The following is a 14796-nucleotide window of genomic DNA, read 5'->3' on the forward strand; positions in this document are numbered from 1 at the left end:
GCCTTCAAAGTGTGATGTGAAGATCAGTTGACGGTTGGTTGGAAGGTGCTCAACAAAAAGGCAGGCATTAGTGTTCTGTTTACTGGTTGTCTATTTTGTCTCCTTGCTGCTCCTGGTCCCTCTCCACCTACTTCCTTGAGGACGCTGATCAGTTGTAATTCACTTTTGGATCCCCACCACTTAGCTTGGCCAGACACACAATTTCATGAATGGATGAATGAATGAACGAATCAAGGAGCTTCCACGGCCGCAGCGGGCGCGTCGGGGCCCCGCCCCCTTCCGCTCTCCGCCCCCTCCCATCCCCACCACGCGGTGGGGCCAAGGGCGGGTCTCTCGCGACCGTTCGCTGGCGCGTGCGCGGGAGGCGGCGCGCGACCAGAGGTGGCGGGCGGGCTCCCGGTGCGCGCGCGCGAGGGGAAGGGAGGGGCGGGGCCGGGCTACAGGCAAGCTGTTGGCGTCTGGCTGTGTAGCCGGCTGCTGCGGTGGAGGCGGAGGCGGCGGCTGGTGGCCGCCCGAGCGTGCACCGGGTGGGAGAAGAAGACGCTGCGGCGATGCTGCCGCCTCCGTAAGGAGCGCCGAGGAGGCCGCGGCTCTTGAGGCCCCAGAAAGCGCAGAGGAGCTGCTGGCTGGGGTCGGTGGCTTCGGGCGCCCGCCGGGCCATGGTGGCCGCGGGCGGTGGTTGGCGCGGTAGCGCCGCGGCCCGGGGCCGTGCGGGGCCGGGACATTCGCTGCGCTGACGCCCAGGGCCCAGCCGCAGATATGAAGCGGAGCCGCTGCCGCGACCGACCGCAGCTGCCGCCGCCGCCGCCGGCCGCCCGCCGGGAGGATGGGGCTCAGCGGGCAGCGGAGCTGCCCCAGCCCCTGCCCTCGCGCCGGCGAGCGCCGTCCGGGAGGCAGCTACTGGAGGAGCGGGCGGGGCCCGCAGGGCCCGAAGTCAGGGAGCAGGTAGCGCTGGCCGAGGTCTCGGAGGGAAGGGTTGGGGAGGGGGAGCCTGAAAGGGAGCGATGGGGGAGGGCGATCTCAGGCGGGAAGACGGGCTGGGGCGTTGAAGGGGTGGGGACTGAATAGTTCGGCAGAAGGAATGGGAGGTCTGGAGAGGCAGAAAAATGGGGAGTGGAGAAGTGGATGGAAGTGATGGTCTGGGGTTGAATAGGAAATGAGGGAGTAGGGCTGAAAAATGGTCCTGTGGGGCGTTTGAGGTTAGGGGTTCTGGATGGGAAGAAGGGACGCTAGAATGTAGGCTGGGAGTAAATGAAGTGCAAAGAATAGGCTGACTAAAGAGGTATGGAGGAATTATCCAGAGGGGCAAATAAATAGTCAATAATATAGTAAATGTTATCCTACTTTCTAGAGGTTATGTTGACAGTTGTGAAAACGGGTGTCATTCCTAAGCATTCTCTGATTTGGCCATAGTTATAGTCGTGTAGGAATATGTTCCGAAGCATTGTTAAAGTTTCTCTCCAGTAATGATTCATTTCACGGGAAAGCAGTTTTTAAAACATGTGCTTTGGGGATGCATGTGTGTAATCCCAAACCCAATACTGTGAACAGAGAATTCGTGGATATAGTCTCTGCCTTCTAGGATTGTACCACTGAAAACACCTTAGTGGGAGAACACAGAAGTGTAAAAAGTTCATGGAGTTTCTGAATGGACAGGGTATGTTTATATAATTTATTAATCAAGTGTAGGTGTATTTAGAAGTAGGGGATAAAGGTCAATTTTATCAGGGAGGAGAACTTGTCACTAGTAGCTGTAGGAAGTTCAGTGAAAGGAGAGTATGTGGTTCTTGATCTTGTGGGAGTTACAGAAAAATGTTCTGTAGTAATGAACTCTAGTGACAGCTTCCCTTTCGCACACTCTACTCTAGACCCTAGTGACTTCATCTTTGGATCTTTGAAGAGTTCTGTTAGGTCTTCTGCCTCTTTGCTGTATGTTAAATAAGTATTTTCCTTAGACATCATTCTTTATTATATAGTTTCAGTGATGCACATGTTAGCCCTTGGACTTTTCCCTCCCTTTTTTTTAAAAAATTAATTTAATTTATTTATTTTTGGCTGCGTTGGGTCTTCGTTGTGTGTGGGCTTTCTCTAGTTGCTGCGAGGGGGGCTTCTCTTCGTTGTGGTGCGCAGGCTTCTCATTGCAATGGCTCCTCTTGTTGAGGAGCACGGGCTCTAGGTGTGGGGGCTTCAGTAGCTGTGGCATGTGGGCTCAGTAGTTGTGGCGCACGGGCATAGCTGCTCCGCGGCATGTGGGATTTTCCCGGACCAGGTCTCGAACCTGTGTCCCCTGCATCAACAGACAGATTCTCAACCACTGCGCCACCAGGGAAGCCCCCCGCCTTTTGTTTTTTTATCTTGTATTCTCCACCTAGTCCTGAGTAGACTGTGCCATTTCTGCCCTTGCTTTCAGGCCACTGAGCATTGTCCTCTGACTGTAATTTCCTTCTTCATCCTTGTGTTTTATATTCTCTGCAGTTCCTATTTGAAACATTTAAAAATGTACTTAAAGCCCAGATCCTTTCCTGACTCAATTCACCTGGTCTAATTGACCTTATCACATGCTTCACTAAAGAGTTCAAGGTAACTTGATTTCTCCCACTTCTCTATCTCAGGATTTCTGTGTTCTCTCATCTTTTAAATCTCAAAGAAGGAAGTATTCATCCTCTTTTCCAAGGCTAATCCCTCTATGTTCTTGATTTCATTCCCTCTCATAGGCTGTAGGCCCTTGTTATGTATGTTATTTTCTCTTTGTCTTATACCTCAAATAAAAACAAAACAACATGATTTCCCTGAGTTTTGTAACCTACCTAAGCTACTTTGTAATCTCATTTTTGCTTTACCAGCAACCTTCGTGAAAAATGAGTTTGTATTCACTGTCTCAGCTTCTTCACCTTGTATACATACCCCATATTGTGATTTGGCTTCTACAAATAAATTCCCCCAAAGTGTTGTCTTCAAGGTCACCAGTAACTTTGTGTGTTTGTTTATTTACTTTTTAACTGAGATGTGACTTATCTACAGTGTGCAAATCAAAGGTTCGTTCAGCCCATGAACTTTTACAGAATGAATACACCTATGTGACCACACCTCAGATCAGGATGTAGAACATTTCCAGTACCCTAGAATGTTCCTTTGTACTTTCTCCCAGGTATTACCCTTCTCCAGAGGTAACCACTCTCCCAAACTCTATCACCATGGATTAGTTTTGCCTCTTCTGAACTTCATGTAAATGGAATCGTACAGTTTGTACTCTTTTGTGACTAGATTCTTTCATTATGTCTGTGAGATTCATCTATGTTGTTGCTTTTAGAAAAAGCTTGTTCTTTTTCATTGCTGTGTGATTTTCCATTGTGTGATTATACCATGATGGATACTAAAACTTTTCCTTTTTTTTTTAATTAAAAAAAAATGTGTGTTGGGGCTTCCCTGGTGGCGCAGTGGTTAAGAATCGCCTGCCAATGCAGGGGACACATGTTTGAGACCTGGTCTGGGTAGATCCCACATACCACGGAGCAACTAAGCCCGTGCACCATAACTACTGAATCCCATGCGCCTAGAGCCCGTGCTCCGCAACAAGAGAAGCCACCGCAATGAGAAGCCTGCACACTGCAAGGAATAGTAGACCCCACTCGCCGCAACTAGAGAAAGCCCACGCAGCCATGAAGACCCAACGCAGCCAAAAATTAAAAAAAAAAAAAAAAGTGTGGCTATTTGTGAAAATTTTTCATTGTGAATTACACAGAGAGATGCAGCAGTCCCAGGGACCTTTAAATGATTAAATATGATAGCCTTTCCCCATTCCTCATCTTCTCTGACCTCTGAACTATTTGTCACTCTTGACCATGTGTTCCTTCTTTTTTTTGTTTTTGTTTTTTTGTTTTTCTCTTTATTAGGTGCATTCAAGTGTACAATACAATTGTTAAACGTTTCTGGTGAAATAAACGTCAGTTATTTTATAGTGAGCTTTTATACTACAATTATGCATTTTAAAGTGTCTTTTATCTGATATTAGTATGACTACCTCAGCTTTATTTTGATTAATTTTTGCATGTGTTCCTTCTCGATATTTTCTTCTCTTTTGTCATAATGTCCATTCTACCCCTGTTACTCTGACTGCTTCTTGGGTGTCTTTTACTGTTTTCTGTCTCTGTCCCCAATATGTTCCTTGCGGATATGTCCTCTGTCCTTAGCTTTTTTCTTTTGGCCACACTGTGCAGCTTGGGGGATCTTAGTTCCCCCACTAGGGATTGAACCCAGACCCCCACAGTGAAAGTACCAAGTCCTAACCACCGGACTGCCAGGGAGTTCCCAGCGTTTTTCTTAATTGTACTTTGTTTTTTAGCAGGCTTACCCTATTTGTGGCAAGTGCTTAGGATGTATAATAGGCAAGTGCTTAGGATGACACATAGCATTGTGTCACAGAACCTCCTTGTAGAGTGATCTGAGTCTCTAGGCCTGACCTCTTTCCTTAGCTCTACATTTCCATTTCTGGGCTTAATATTTCCACATTAGACCCTCAGCATTTGTGATCTTAACATTTGTGATTTTCATAAACTGATAGTGTCCTTGAAAGTCCATAACTAGAAATTATTTGATGTTGAAAAGTTAAAATTTTCAGTTTCGTGTGTTATGAGGCTGGATGGATTATTCCATTCATTCAGGGAATAAGAACCTAGCTGATCACCAAGCATCTACCTTTCACAAATGACTTTGTTCTCCATTTCTCATGATATGGAATAATGCTTGTTACATGTTATACCATGCTGGTATTTAGGAATAATTTCTGAACAGGATGCAGAACTTGGATCTCTAGCTCAGTGGCTTACTGTATCATTGAAATAGAATCCATTATTTCTCCTTTGAAATGTGGTCTCCCCGTGTCTTTCCTTTTTCTTGTCATCAAACTTGAAATTATATCCATGGTCTTTGACTTTTCCCTCTCCCTTGACCCCCTTATCCAGGTTCTGCTGATTCTGTCTTCATAACATCTTTCAAATCTTTGTTCTCACTGTCGTCACCTTAATTCAGCATTTATAAATTTTTGTCTTGGTTGTTGTAATATTTTAACTGCATTTACTTGTTTTTAGTCTTTTAACCTCTGATTTATTCTGCATTCTAATTAAAAAAAAGATTGGAACTCCTTGCCTACCTGAGTTCCAGTGATAGATAAGTATTTGTTAAATGATCATTTTATTGCTTTATCTTCAGAAACTTTCATTAGCTTCTTGATACCATAGAATAAAGTTTGAAGACCTTGGCATTCAAGGTCTACTTGATACTTATCACTTTTTATAAGAATCAGAGTTAGAGGCCCCTTCTCTTCGTTCCCAAGACTTTGCTTTGTCTCCATTGTAGCGTACATTATTCAAATAGTTTGTCTCTCTCATAAGTAAGTTCTTTGAGGCCCAGACTCTTTCATTTACCTAGGGCCTAGTATGGTATTTGAAACATAGTTATTAGTCTGAATATTTATTAGAAACATAGATATGTGTGCTGGCACTTGAAACATGTATTTCCTCATTCTGATTGGCTGTCAGTCTCTCATCAGAGAAAAAACTCCTCAGAGGCTGTCTATTCATCATTATACCAGCCTTTAGTGTTTTAACTGGTACGTAATGGACATTCAGTAAATATTTGTTTACTGCTTAGGCATTTTCATATGTATATATATATTTTAAATTCATTTATTTATTTAATTTATTTATATTTGGCTGTGTTGGGTCTTCGTTGCTGCGTGTGGGCTTTCTCTAGTTGCAGCAAGCGGGGGCTACTCTTCGTTGCAGTGTGCGTGCTTCTCGTTGTGGTGACTTCTCTTGTTGTAGAACACGAGCTCTCGGCGCATGGGCTTCAGTGGTTGTGGCACACAGGCTCAGTGTTTGTGGCTTGCGGGCTCTAGAACTCAGGCTGAGTAGTTGTGGTGCATGGGCTTAGTTGCTCCATGGCATGTGGGATCTTCCCGGACCAGGGATCAAACCTGTGTCCCCTGCATTGGCAGGTGGATTCTTAACCACTGTGCCACCAAGGAAGTCCCCATATATTTATTTTAATTAATCATCCATCTGAAAAGCTCTTTCTTCTCTGTCTTTGCCCATTAAAATTCTACTCAAGTTTCCAGGCCTAACTCATGCCACAGAAACTGTTCTGTGAAGTTGTCTTTCCATGATTGGGCTGTAGTAAATAGCACTTCTATCCTTCTGTATTCATTTTGTATTATTTCATATCTGCTTTTAAGTTGTAAATTATTGAGGGTAGGAACTATATCATCATTTTATCTATCATAATGCGTAGTCAAGGGCTTTGTCACAATAGGTGTTAAGTAGTTACTTGTTGACTGAATGAATTATTTGTGGATTGAATGAATAGAAAAAGATTAAAATATTTTGAATTTTGAATTCTCTTGGCATCATTAAGGAATTTTCAAAATTATTTTCATGGAAATCAGTATCTTCTCTTTATTCTGCACCATAATATTAGTATACGGGCAAAAGCATGGGGCACAAAACATACAGAGGGGAAGCTGCATATATTGTGTAGGGAACTGTAATCAATTTAGTATTGTTGGAAGTTGAACTTGAAGCTACAGATGTTGAGTTAAGAGGCTAAAGGAGCCTAGATTGTAGATGGTCTTTAGTATTATGTAAAAAGATAGTAAGTAGGGAAGCAGGGTGGTCTTTCTTGTTTTTTAGCTGGATTACTCTGGCGGCTGTGTGGAGGATACAATGTAGGACATGGTGATTGAGACATGGGCATTTGAGAATTTTTCTGAGTTTTCAATACAGAATGTCTATTTATTTATTTAGTTAGTTAGGCTGCACTGGGTCTTAGTTGGGGCACGCGGGATATTTAGTTGCAGCATGTGGGCTCTTAGTTGTGGCATGCGGACACTTATTGTGGTGTGCATGTGGAATCTGATTCCCCGACCAGGTATCGAACCCGGGCTCCCTGCATTGGGAGTGTGGAGTCTTACTCACTGGACCACCAGGGAAGTCCCTCAATACAGAATGTTTATTGGCCCTCCCTCCCCTCTTGTCCAGAAGTAATATGAATAAGGGCCAGCTCCTGAAAACCTGTTACCTTTGGAAGATTTGATTTCATCAGAGGTACTGGGAGCAGAGAGCCTGGGATGGTTGAAGCAGGTTGGACAGTGTTTCCTGATGAGGGTAGGACACATCTGCCTCCAGATTTTTCCCATCTTTGTTTTACTGGATGCCCATAGCCTAAGATCAACCTAAAAGCTTTATCCACCCCAGTTATTCATGGTGACCTATGATTAGGACTGTGAGAGGCAGCTTAATATTGCAATCATTATGCCTCCTTTATTGCTGGTCTTAGCTGCTTATGATTCTCTGCTAAATTTGCCACCTAGCTTTGTACTTTCTTGATAAAATCCCTATGGTACCTTGGTAATTATTACTTTTTATCAGCAGTTATTGGTTGTTTTTCTTCATTATATACATACTTGGGGTTCCAAAGAGTTTTGAAAACCAGGTTGTTGGGTCAAGGGCTAGCCCTGGGGGAAGAGGAAAAAGTCCTCAAGGGAGAGCAGAGGCTAGACGTTATCGGCAGTAAGGACTTACACAAAATGCATTGTTAGTCAGACATAGTTGACCACCTTTTTGTTGTTCCTCATTGTTAACTCCCAAACTCTTTTCTCTGCACTATAGCCATGTGTACAGTGGAAGTACAGTAAATAATTGATGGGGAAAATTGACATCAACCTGAGCCTCTTACTTCCATATTCATTAGGTACTTTTCATCTTTACCAATAATTGTTCTGCCTCTAAAATCTTAGTTTTGAGCTTGCCAGACTCTGACCTTCACATCATCTTCTGTTTCTCTAGCTCACATTCATTTTAGGATTTCCTCTCCAAAAATTGTTCAAACGCTTTGGAACCTCTGGTCTGTTGATTTTTTTAAAAAAAATAAATAAATTTATTTATTTATTTATGGCTGCATTGGGTCTTCGCTGCTGCATGCGGGCTTTCTGTAGTTGCAGCGAGCAGGGGCTACTCTTCATTGCGGTTCATGGGTTTCTCTTTGCGGTGGCTTCTGTTGTTGCGGAGTATGGGTTCTAGGTGGGCTTCAGTAGTTGTGGCATGGGGGCTCAGTCGTTGTGGCTTGTGGGCTCTAGCGCGCAGGCTCAGTAGTTGTGACGCATGGGCTTAGTTGCTCCGTGGCATGTGGGATCTTCCCAGACCAGGGCTCGAACCCATGTCCCCTGCATTGGCAGGCGGATTCTTAACCACTGAGCCAGCAGGGAAGTCCAGACTACCTTTTCATTGTCAGTCACCTCATGCCTCTACTTTCCTCCTTGTCCAACTTAACATTTCATGGGCTTTCATAATTACTGCTGTGCATGTACCTTCAGTACCTTCTATCATACCTGCTTGATAAAATTCCAACCATGATTAAACCAACTCTGCCTATTCTGCCCTTGTGTCTAGGCAGCTGAATGTGGCTGGAGGAAAACACAACGATGCTGACATCTAAATTTGTGATCATGAACCTAAGGAGTCTTTCAGCAATGACAGTCAATCCTATGACATTCCCTAGTCTGTTCACTTTTTTTTTTTTTTTTTGGCAGTGCCACACGGCTTGTGGGATCTTTGTTCCCCGACCAGGGATTGAACCCAGGCCCTCAGCAGTGAGAGCAGGGAGTCCTAACCACTGGACCATCAGGGAATTCCCTCCATTCACTCTTAAATGATAGTTTAATCGTTCTCCTCAAACTTCTAGCACTCTATTTGTCCTCTTTACTCTCAGTTGATGTCCTTGCTTCCTGTTTCACTGAAGAAAAAACAAAGATAATCCTACAAGCTCCCATTACAAGTCACCCAACCTACCTATATCTGTACCCGCATTCTTTTTTTTTTTTTGCGGTACGCGGGCCTCTCACTGTTGTGGCCTCTCCCGCTGCAGAGCATAGGCTCCGGACGCGCAGGCTCAGCAACCATGGCTCACGGGCCCAGCCGTTCCGCGGCATGTGGGATCTTCCCGGACCGGGGTACGAACCTGTGTCCCCTGCATCCGGCAGGCAGACTCTCAACCACTGCGCCACCAGGGAAGCCCTGTACCCGCATTCTTTTCCCTCTCTCTTATTGCTATGGATAATCTGTTCCTATTCCCATCTAAGGCCAACCCCTACATCTAAATAAGAGTTTTATTCTTGGAATTATTCTTTCCTACTCCTGAATCATTAATGTTTTTTTTCTGTTGATGATTCTCATCAACATACAAGCATGCTACAGTATTTTCCATCTTGAAAAAAATTCATTAACCCTGCATTCCCTCTCATTCATTCATCCTTGGATTCAAGAAGTTTGTTTTGTTTTGTTTTTGTTTTTTTAAAATTTTTTGGTTACTGTTGGGATTATAGAAGTGAAAAAGGCAGATGACAAACCCTGCTTTCAAAGTTTCTATTCTAGTAGAGGGAATCAGATAATAAAAGACATAAGTAAAATATGTAGTATGCTATATGGTGATAAATACAATAAAGCAGGGAAGGGGAATATAGAGTGATGGGGGATTTTATGGCTTAAATAGCATTATCAGGAAAGGCATCTCTTTGGAATGAGATGTTTGAGTAAAGACCTGAAGAATGTAAGAGATTGAGGCATTTAGATTATGTGGGGGGAAGAGTATACTTGGTAGAGGGAATAGGAAGCACCTTGGGGTAGAAGCATACCTCCAGCTCTAAAATTTGTGTTTGAGGAACACCAAGGAAGCCAAGTGTGGCTGGAGTAGAGTGAGTAAGAGGAAGAGTAGTAGGTGAGCTCAGAGGGGAAAGATGGGGAGAGGAGGGCTGAATTGTGGAGAGTTTCAGATTGGTAAGGGTCTTACAGGCAGCTGTGAGGATTTTGACTTTCATGTTGAACGAGATGAGAAGCCATTGGAGAGTTTTGAGCATAAGAATCACATGATCTAACATTCATTTTAATCCCACTTATTTGGCTACTTTAGCGAGCATTGACTGAATGGGTATGTGGAACCAGTTAAGAGGCTCTTGCAGTTATTCAGGTAAAAGAGCAAGGGATACGAAATAATTGTGAGTAGGAGAGTCCTCCTCTTTATAACAAAACTACTTGAAAGAGTTGTCTATATCTTCTTTCACTTCCTCTCCTCTTGAACCCATTCCAGTCAAGTCAGGCTTTAGTCGCCCGTCATTCCACTGAAACACTTATGTCAAGGTCATCATTGGTCTAACCCAGGGGCCAGTTTTCAGTCTTCATCTCACTCGACCTGTTGCTTTTGACATGGTTGATCATTCCATCATTTGGCTCCTGGGACCATGCTGTCTTGGTTTTCTTCCAATCTCACTGGTGCTTGAGAGCGTTCAGTATTTAATCTGCTTTTGCAGTCTATTCTCTCTCCTGATGTAATCTCATCAGATTGTATTACTTAACATTCCATCTCTGTGCTGATTCCCACATTTATTTCTCTAGTCTTGACCTTTCTTTTGAGCTCTCCTATTTTCAATTGTGTATGTAACATTTCTATTTGGGTAGCTAATAGACCTTTCAAACTTAATGGGTCCAAAGCTGAACCCTGTTTTTCACTTCCCATTCCACTGCTTCCCCAGTCTTTCTCACATCAGTAAATGGCACTATCATTCACTCATTTATTTAGAGCAAAACATGGAAGTTGTTTTTGATTCTTTTCTTAACCTCATATTCCACATTCAGCCCATCAGTTCTGGTTGGTGCTACATTCAAATTGCATGAGACTTTTCCCCACTAGCTCCATCACTACCTTAACCTTAGCCTCTGTCATCTTTCATCTGGATTACTATAAGTCTCCAAACCTGTCTTCCTGATTCTGTTCTTTTACCTCCTCTCCCCTCCGCCCCCATGATAATTTGCACACAGCAAGATCGGTATCATCCTGTAAAAGCTAAAATCAAAGTTTGTTACCATCCCCTACTCAAAAGTGGCTTTCCATCACAGTTGATCAAAATGGAAGGTGCTTGCTTTGTACTTAAGAGTCTGCATGATCTGCCTCTTGGCCTTCTCTAACCTCATTTCCTTCTACTCCTCCTCTTGTTACTGAGTTCTGTTCACACTGGCTGCCTTGATGGTCTCCAAATATATTAAGCATGCTCCTGCCTGAGGACATTTTAAAAATTATTATTTGAGGACTTCTATACTTGGTAGTTTTCTCTACCTGAGGTGTTCTTTTTCTGGATATATTTATATGACTGGCTTCCTCGTTTCATTTAGGTCTCTGTTCAGATAAAGGCCTTCCTTGACCAGCCTTTTTATTATTTAAAATAAATTTGTTTATTTTATTTGTTTTTGGCTGTGTTGGGTTTTCATTGCTGCATGCAGGCTTTCTCTAGTTGCGGCGAGCGAGGGCTACTCTTCGTGGTGATGTGTGGGCTTCTCATTGCGGTGGCTTCTCTTGTTGCAGAGCACGGGCTCTAGGCGAGCGGGCTCAGTAGTTGTGGCGCACAGACTTAGTTGCTCCGCGGCATGTGGGATCTTCCTGGACCAGGACTCGGACCCATGTCTCCTGCATTGGCAGACGGATTCTTAACCACTGCGCCCCCAGGGAAGCCTGACCAGCCTTTTTAAAGTAGCACTCTTAGTCATTCCCTTCCCCTCTTCTTATTCGTGTCCTTTATTCACCTGTTACTGTCACATATTTGTTATTTATTGTCATTCTCACACATTAGGATATATGGTTCATGAGGGTAGGAATTTGGGTTGGTTTTTCCTTACTGCTGTATCTCCAGCTTCTAGAATTGTATATAGGAGGTACTAAATAAATACTTCTTGAGTGAATGTATAGTGATTAAGTCATTCTCTGACCTCAGATTCCAACTCTGTTACCTGATGCAAGTTACTTAAGTTCTTTAAGCCTTACTTATCCCATATAAATGTAATGGACATACTATCATTACCAATTTCATAGGGTTATTGTTAGGATTTAATAAATTAATCCATGTAAAACACTTATTACAAAGCCTGATACCAGTGAGCATTCAATAATGGTTAATTATTATATTTTTAGGGTAAGTGCATAGAATGTGTGAATATAGAGTTCATATTTTTCTGTGTTCTCATCTGGTTTTATAAAGAAATATAATAGAAAAAGGTATGTCTTGACCTTTGATTTGTTGGTGTTATTGAACTCTTCTTTTACTTTGTTCAGCTTGAAAAGGTGGCTTTAATTTGTGCGTTTTTCCCTTTAGGGAAACTTTTATGGATTTCTTTCTTAACTAACTGGCTTAGAAGATATTATATATATATATATATATATATAGTCTCCCTAGATTTTAGAACATAATTAAGAGCAAATTCAGGCCAAGGAAACCGCATTTTAAAATTCTGTAATATCGTTTTAGTTGTACCAACTTTAATGTAACAAAATATTTTCTAAGGGTGAACCTGGGTAGCAGATGCACAAATCCTTTAACCTTTAATGTGTTGGGAGGTTAACAAGCCACATAGTTTCTCTGCCTGTATTTCAGCAAAGCAGAGGTGATATAGTACTGTCTGGCCTTCTAATTTTCATGACTATTTGAGATCTTCAAGAATGTTTTAAAGACAAAAAGAGTTTAAAAATAGTTGGCATTGGGAATTCCCTGACATTCCAGTGGTTAGGACTCTGTGCTTTCACTGCCACGGGCCCAGTTTCAATCCCTGGTTGGGGAACTAAGATCCTGCAAGGTGCGTGGTGTAGCCAAAAAAAAAAAAAAAGTTGGTATTAATTTTTAAAAAGTCCTTAAGTTGTTTCAAAAGGGTGTTACCAAGATGATTTTTTTTTAGGTGACCTCAGGAAATCTGAAACCTGCCTTTGACCAGTAAGAGAATGGGACATTTTACTACTAGCTCTCATGCTAGTAGTCTTCTATATGTTTATTATTATTATTTTTAAATATTTATTTATTCGTTTAGGCTATGCCGGGTCTTGGTTGCGGTGCGCGGGATCTTCGTTGCAGCATGCAGGATCATTTTTGTTTTTAGTTGCAGCATGCGCAACTTCTCAGTTGTGGCATGCGGACTTCTTAGTTGCGGCATGCGGACTTCTTAGTTGCGGCATGCGAACTCTTAGTTGCAGCATGCATTTGGGATCTAGTTCCCCAACCAGGGGTTGAACCCAGGCCCCCTGCATTGGGAGTGCGGAGTCTTACCCACTGGATCACCAGGGAAATCCCAGTACTCTTTTATATTTAAGAACACTAGTTGCTGTAAAAAATACATTCAAAAGAACCTAGAGTAATGGAGGCTCTACCATTTTCTACACATGGCTTCCAAGGTCACCTGAGGCAGGTGGGGGAATCTTGTGGGAGTTGTTGATGGGCAGACCTGGAAATGGCTTAATCACTTCCACCCATATTCTGTTGCCAGAATTCAATCATAGGGCCATAGCTTGTGCCCAGGAGGAAGGTGAATCATGTTTGGTCAATATCTAGCTAGACCTTGCCATAGCCCTCAAACCCTAATATGGTCCTCAGCTAGAACTATGTAGAAATCCTATTATTCTGGATATAGACCACCTAGAACCTTCATTCCTTATAGGCCCACAGAGTTTTGGATAATAACCGTTTTGAATGCCTGTAAAGGCCTTTTTGCAGGAATACCTAGGAGGTCTGGAAAAGCTTGTTTTCCTCCGTCTGTGGCAGAGCTAGTCTCTGGCAACCCCCACACTCTTTCAGGTCTTGGTGGCTAGTGATAGCTTTCTGTAGGCATTTCTCAGTTTGTCCACCCAGCCATGTGGAAGAGAAAAAAGCCATAAGGAAGCCAAGAGAAGCCAGAGAGGAAGGCAACTGGGTCTCGGCTATTTTCACTTTAATAGGCTCCTGGAAGGAAGTGTGGCCCTAGACACCCTACCTCTACATGTGCTTTGACTTCTTAAATTGTGGTAAAATACACTTACCATAAAATTTACGATTAGTGACATTCAGTACATTCAAATGTATAACCATCACCACTATCTAGTTCCAGAATATTTCCTCCTTCCCCCAGTCCCTGGCAACCACTAATCTGTTTTCTGTCTCTGTGAACTGTGAACATTTCATATAAAGGGAATCATACAATACATGGCCTTTTATGTCTGGTTTCTTTTACTTAATGTAATTTTTTTTTTTTTAATGTAATGTTTTTGAGATTCATCCCTATTGTAGCATATATCATCAGTATGTCATTCCTTTTTATGGCCGAGTAATATTCCATTATATGGATATACCACATTTGGTTTATTCAGTCATCAACTGATGGGCATTTGGGTTGTTTCTACCTTTTGGTGATTGTGGTAGTACCCCTATGAACATTTGTGTACAAGTTTCTGTTTGTACACCTGTTTTTCAATTTTTTGTTTCTATATACAGGAGTGGAATTGTTGGATCATATGATAATTCTATGTTTAAGTTTTTGATGAATTGTCAAACTGTTTTCCACAGTGGGTGTATCATTTTAACATTCCCACCAGCAATTTACAAGGGTTCCAGTTTGTCTGTGACCTTGCTAGCACTTGTTATTTTCCATTTTTAAAAAATCTAGCCATCCTAGTGGATAGAAATATCTCATGCTTTTTTTAAAAAAAACTTTTATTTATTTATTTGGCTGTGCTGGGTCTTAGTTGCAGCACACGGGATCTTTAGTTGTGGCATGCGGGATCTAGTTCCCTGACCAGGGATTGAACCCGGGCCCCTTGCCTTGGGAGCGTGGAGTCTTAACTGCTGGACAACCAGGGAAGTCCCTGTCTCTTTTTAATCTTTTCCTTTTATCTCTTCCTTTTCCTTAAAATCTGTAAGTTGAAAAACCTTAGGGCATTTGGCCTGTAGAGTTTCCCAAA

At 42.6% G+C, this 14796-nt stretch overlaps 1 protein-coding gene across 6 annotated transcripts in view; it reads left to right on the plus strand.

Annotated features, from left to right (window-relative positions):
* The first annotated feature begins 476 nt into the window (after positions 1-476).
* MAST2 (microtubule associated serine/threonine kinase 2) overlaps positions 477-14796 on the plus strand; it is a 204045-nt gene continuing 189725 nt past the window's right edge. For 4 of the 6 annotated variants that reach the window (XM_032637973.1, XM_032637990.1, XM_032638001.1 and 1 more), the window contains exon 1: positions 722-945. In XM_032637973.1, coding sequence (XP_032493864.1) covers positions 760-945 — 186 coding nt within the window. In that variant the 5' untranslated portion in view covers positions 722-759. Of the gene's footprint in view, positions 946-14796 lie in introns of all 6 variants that reach the window. The other 2 variants (XM_032638020.1, XM_032638011.1) reach the window with 2 other exon arrangements.

This window comes from Phocoena sinus, chromosome 1 (genome assembly GCF_008692025.1).
Source record: "Phocoena sinus isolate mPhoSin1 chromosome 1, mPhoSin1.pri, whole genome shotgun sequence".
NCBI lineage: Eukaryota > Metazoa > Chordata > Mammalia > Artiodactyla > Phocoenidae > Phocoena > Phocoena sinus.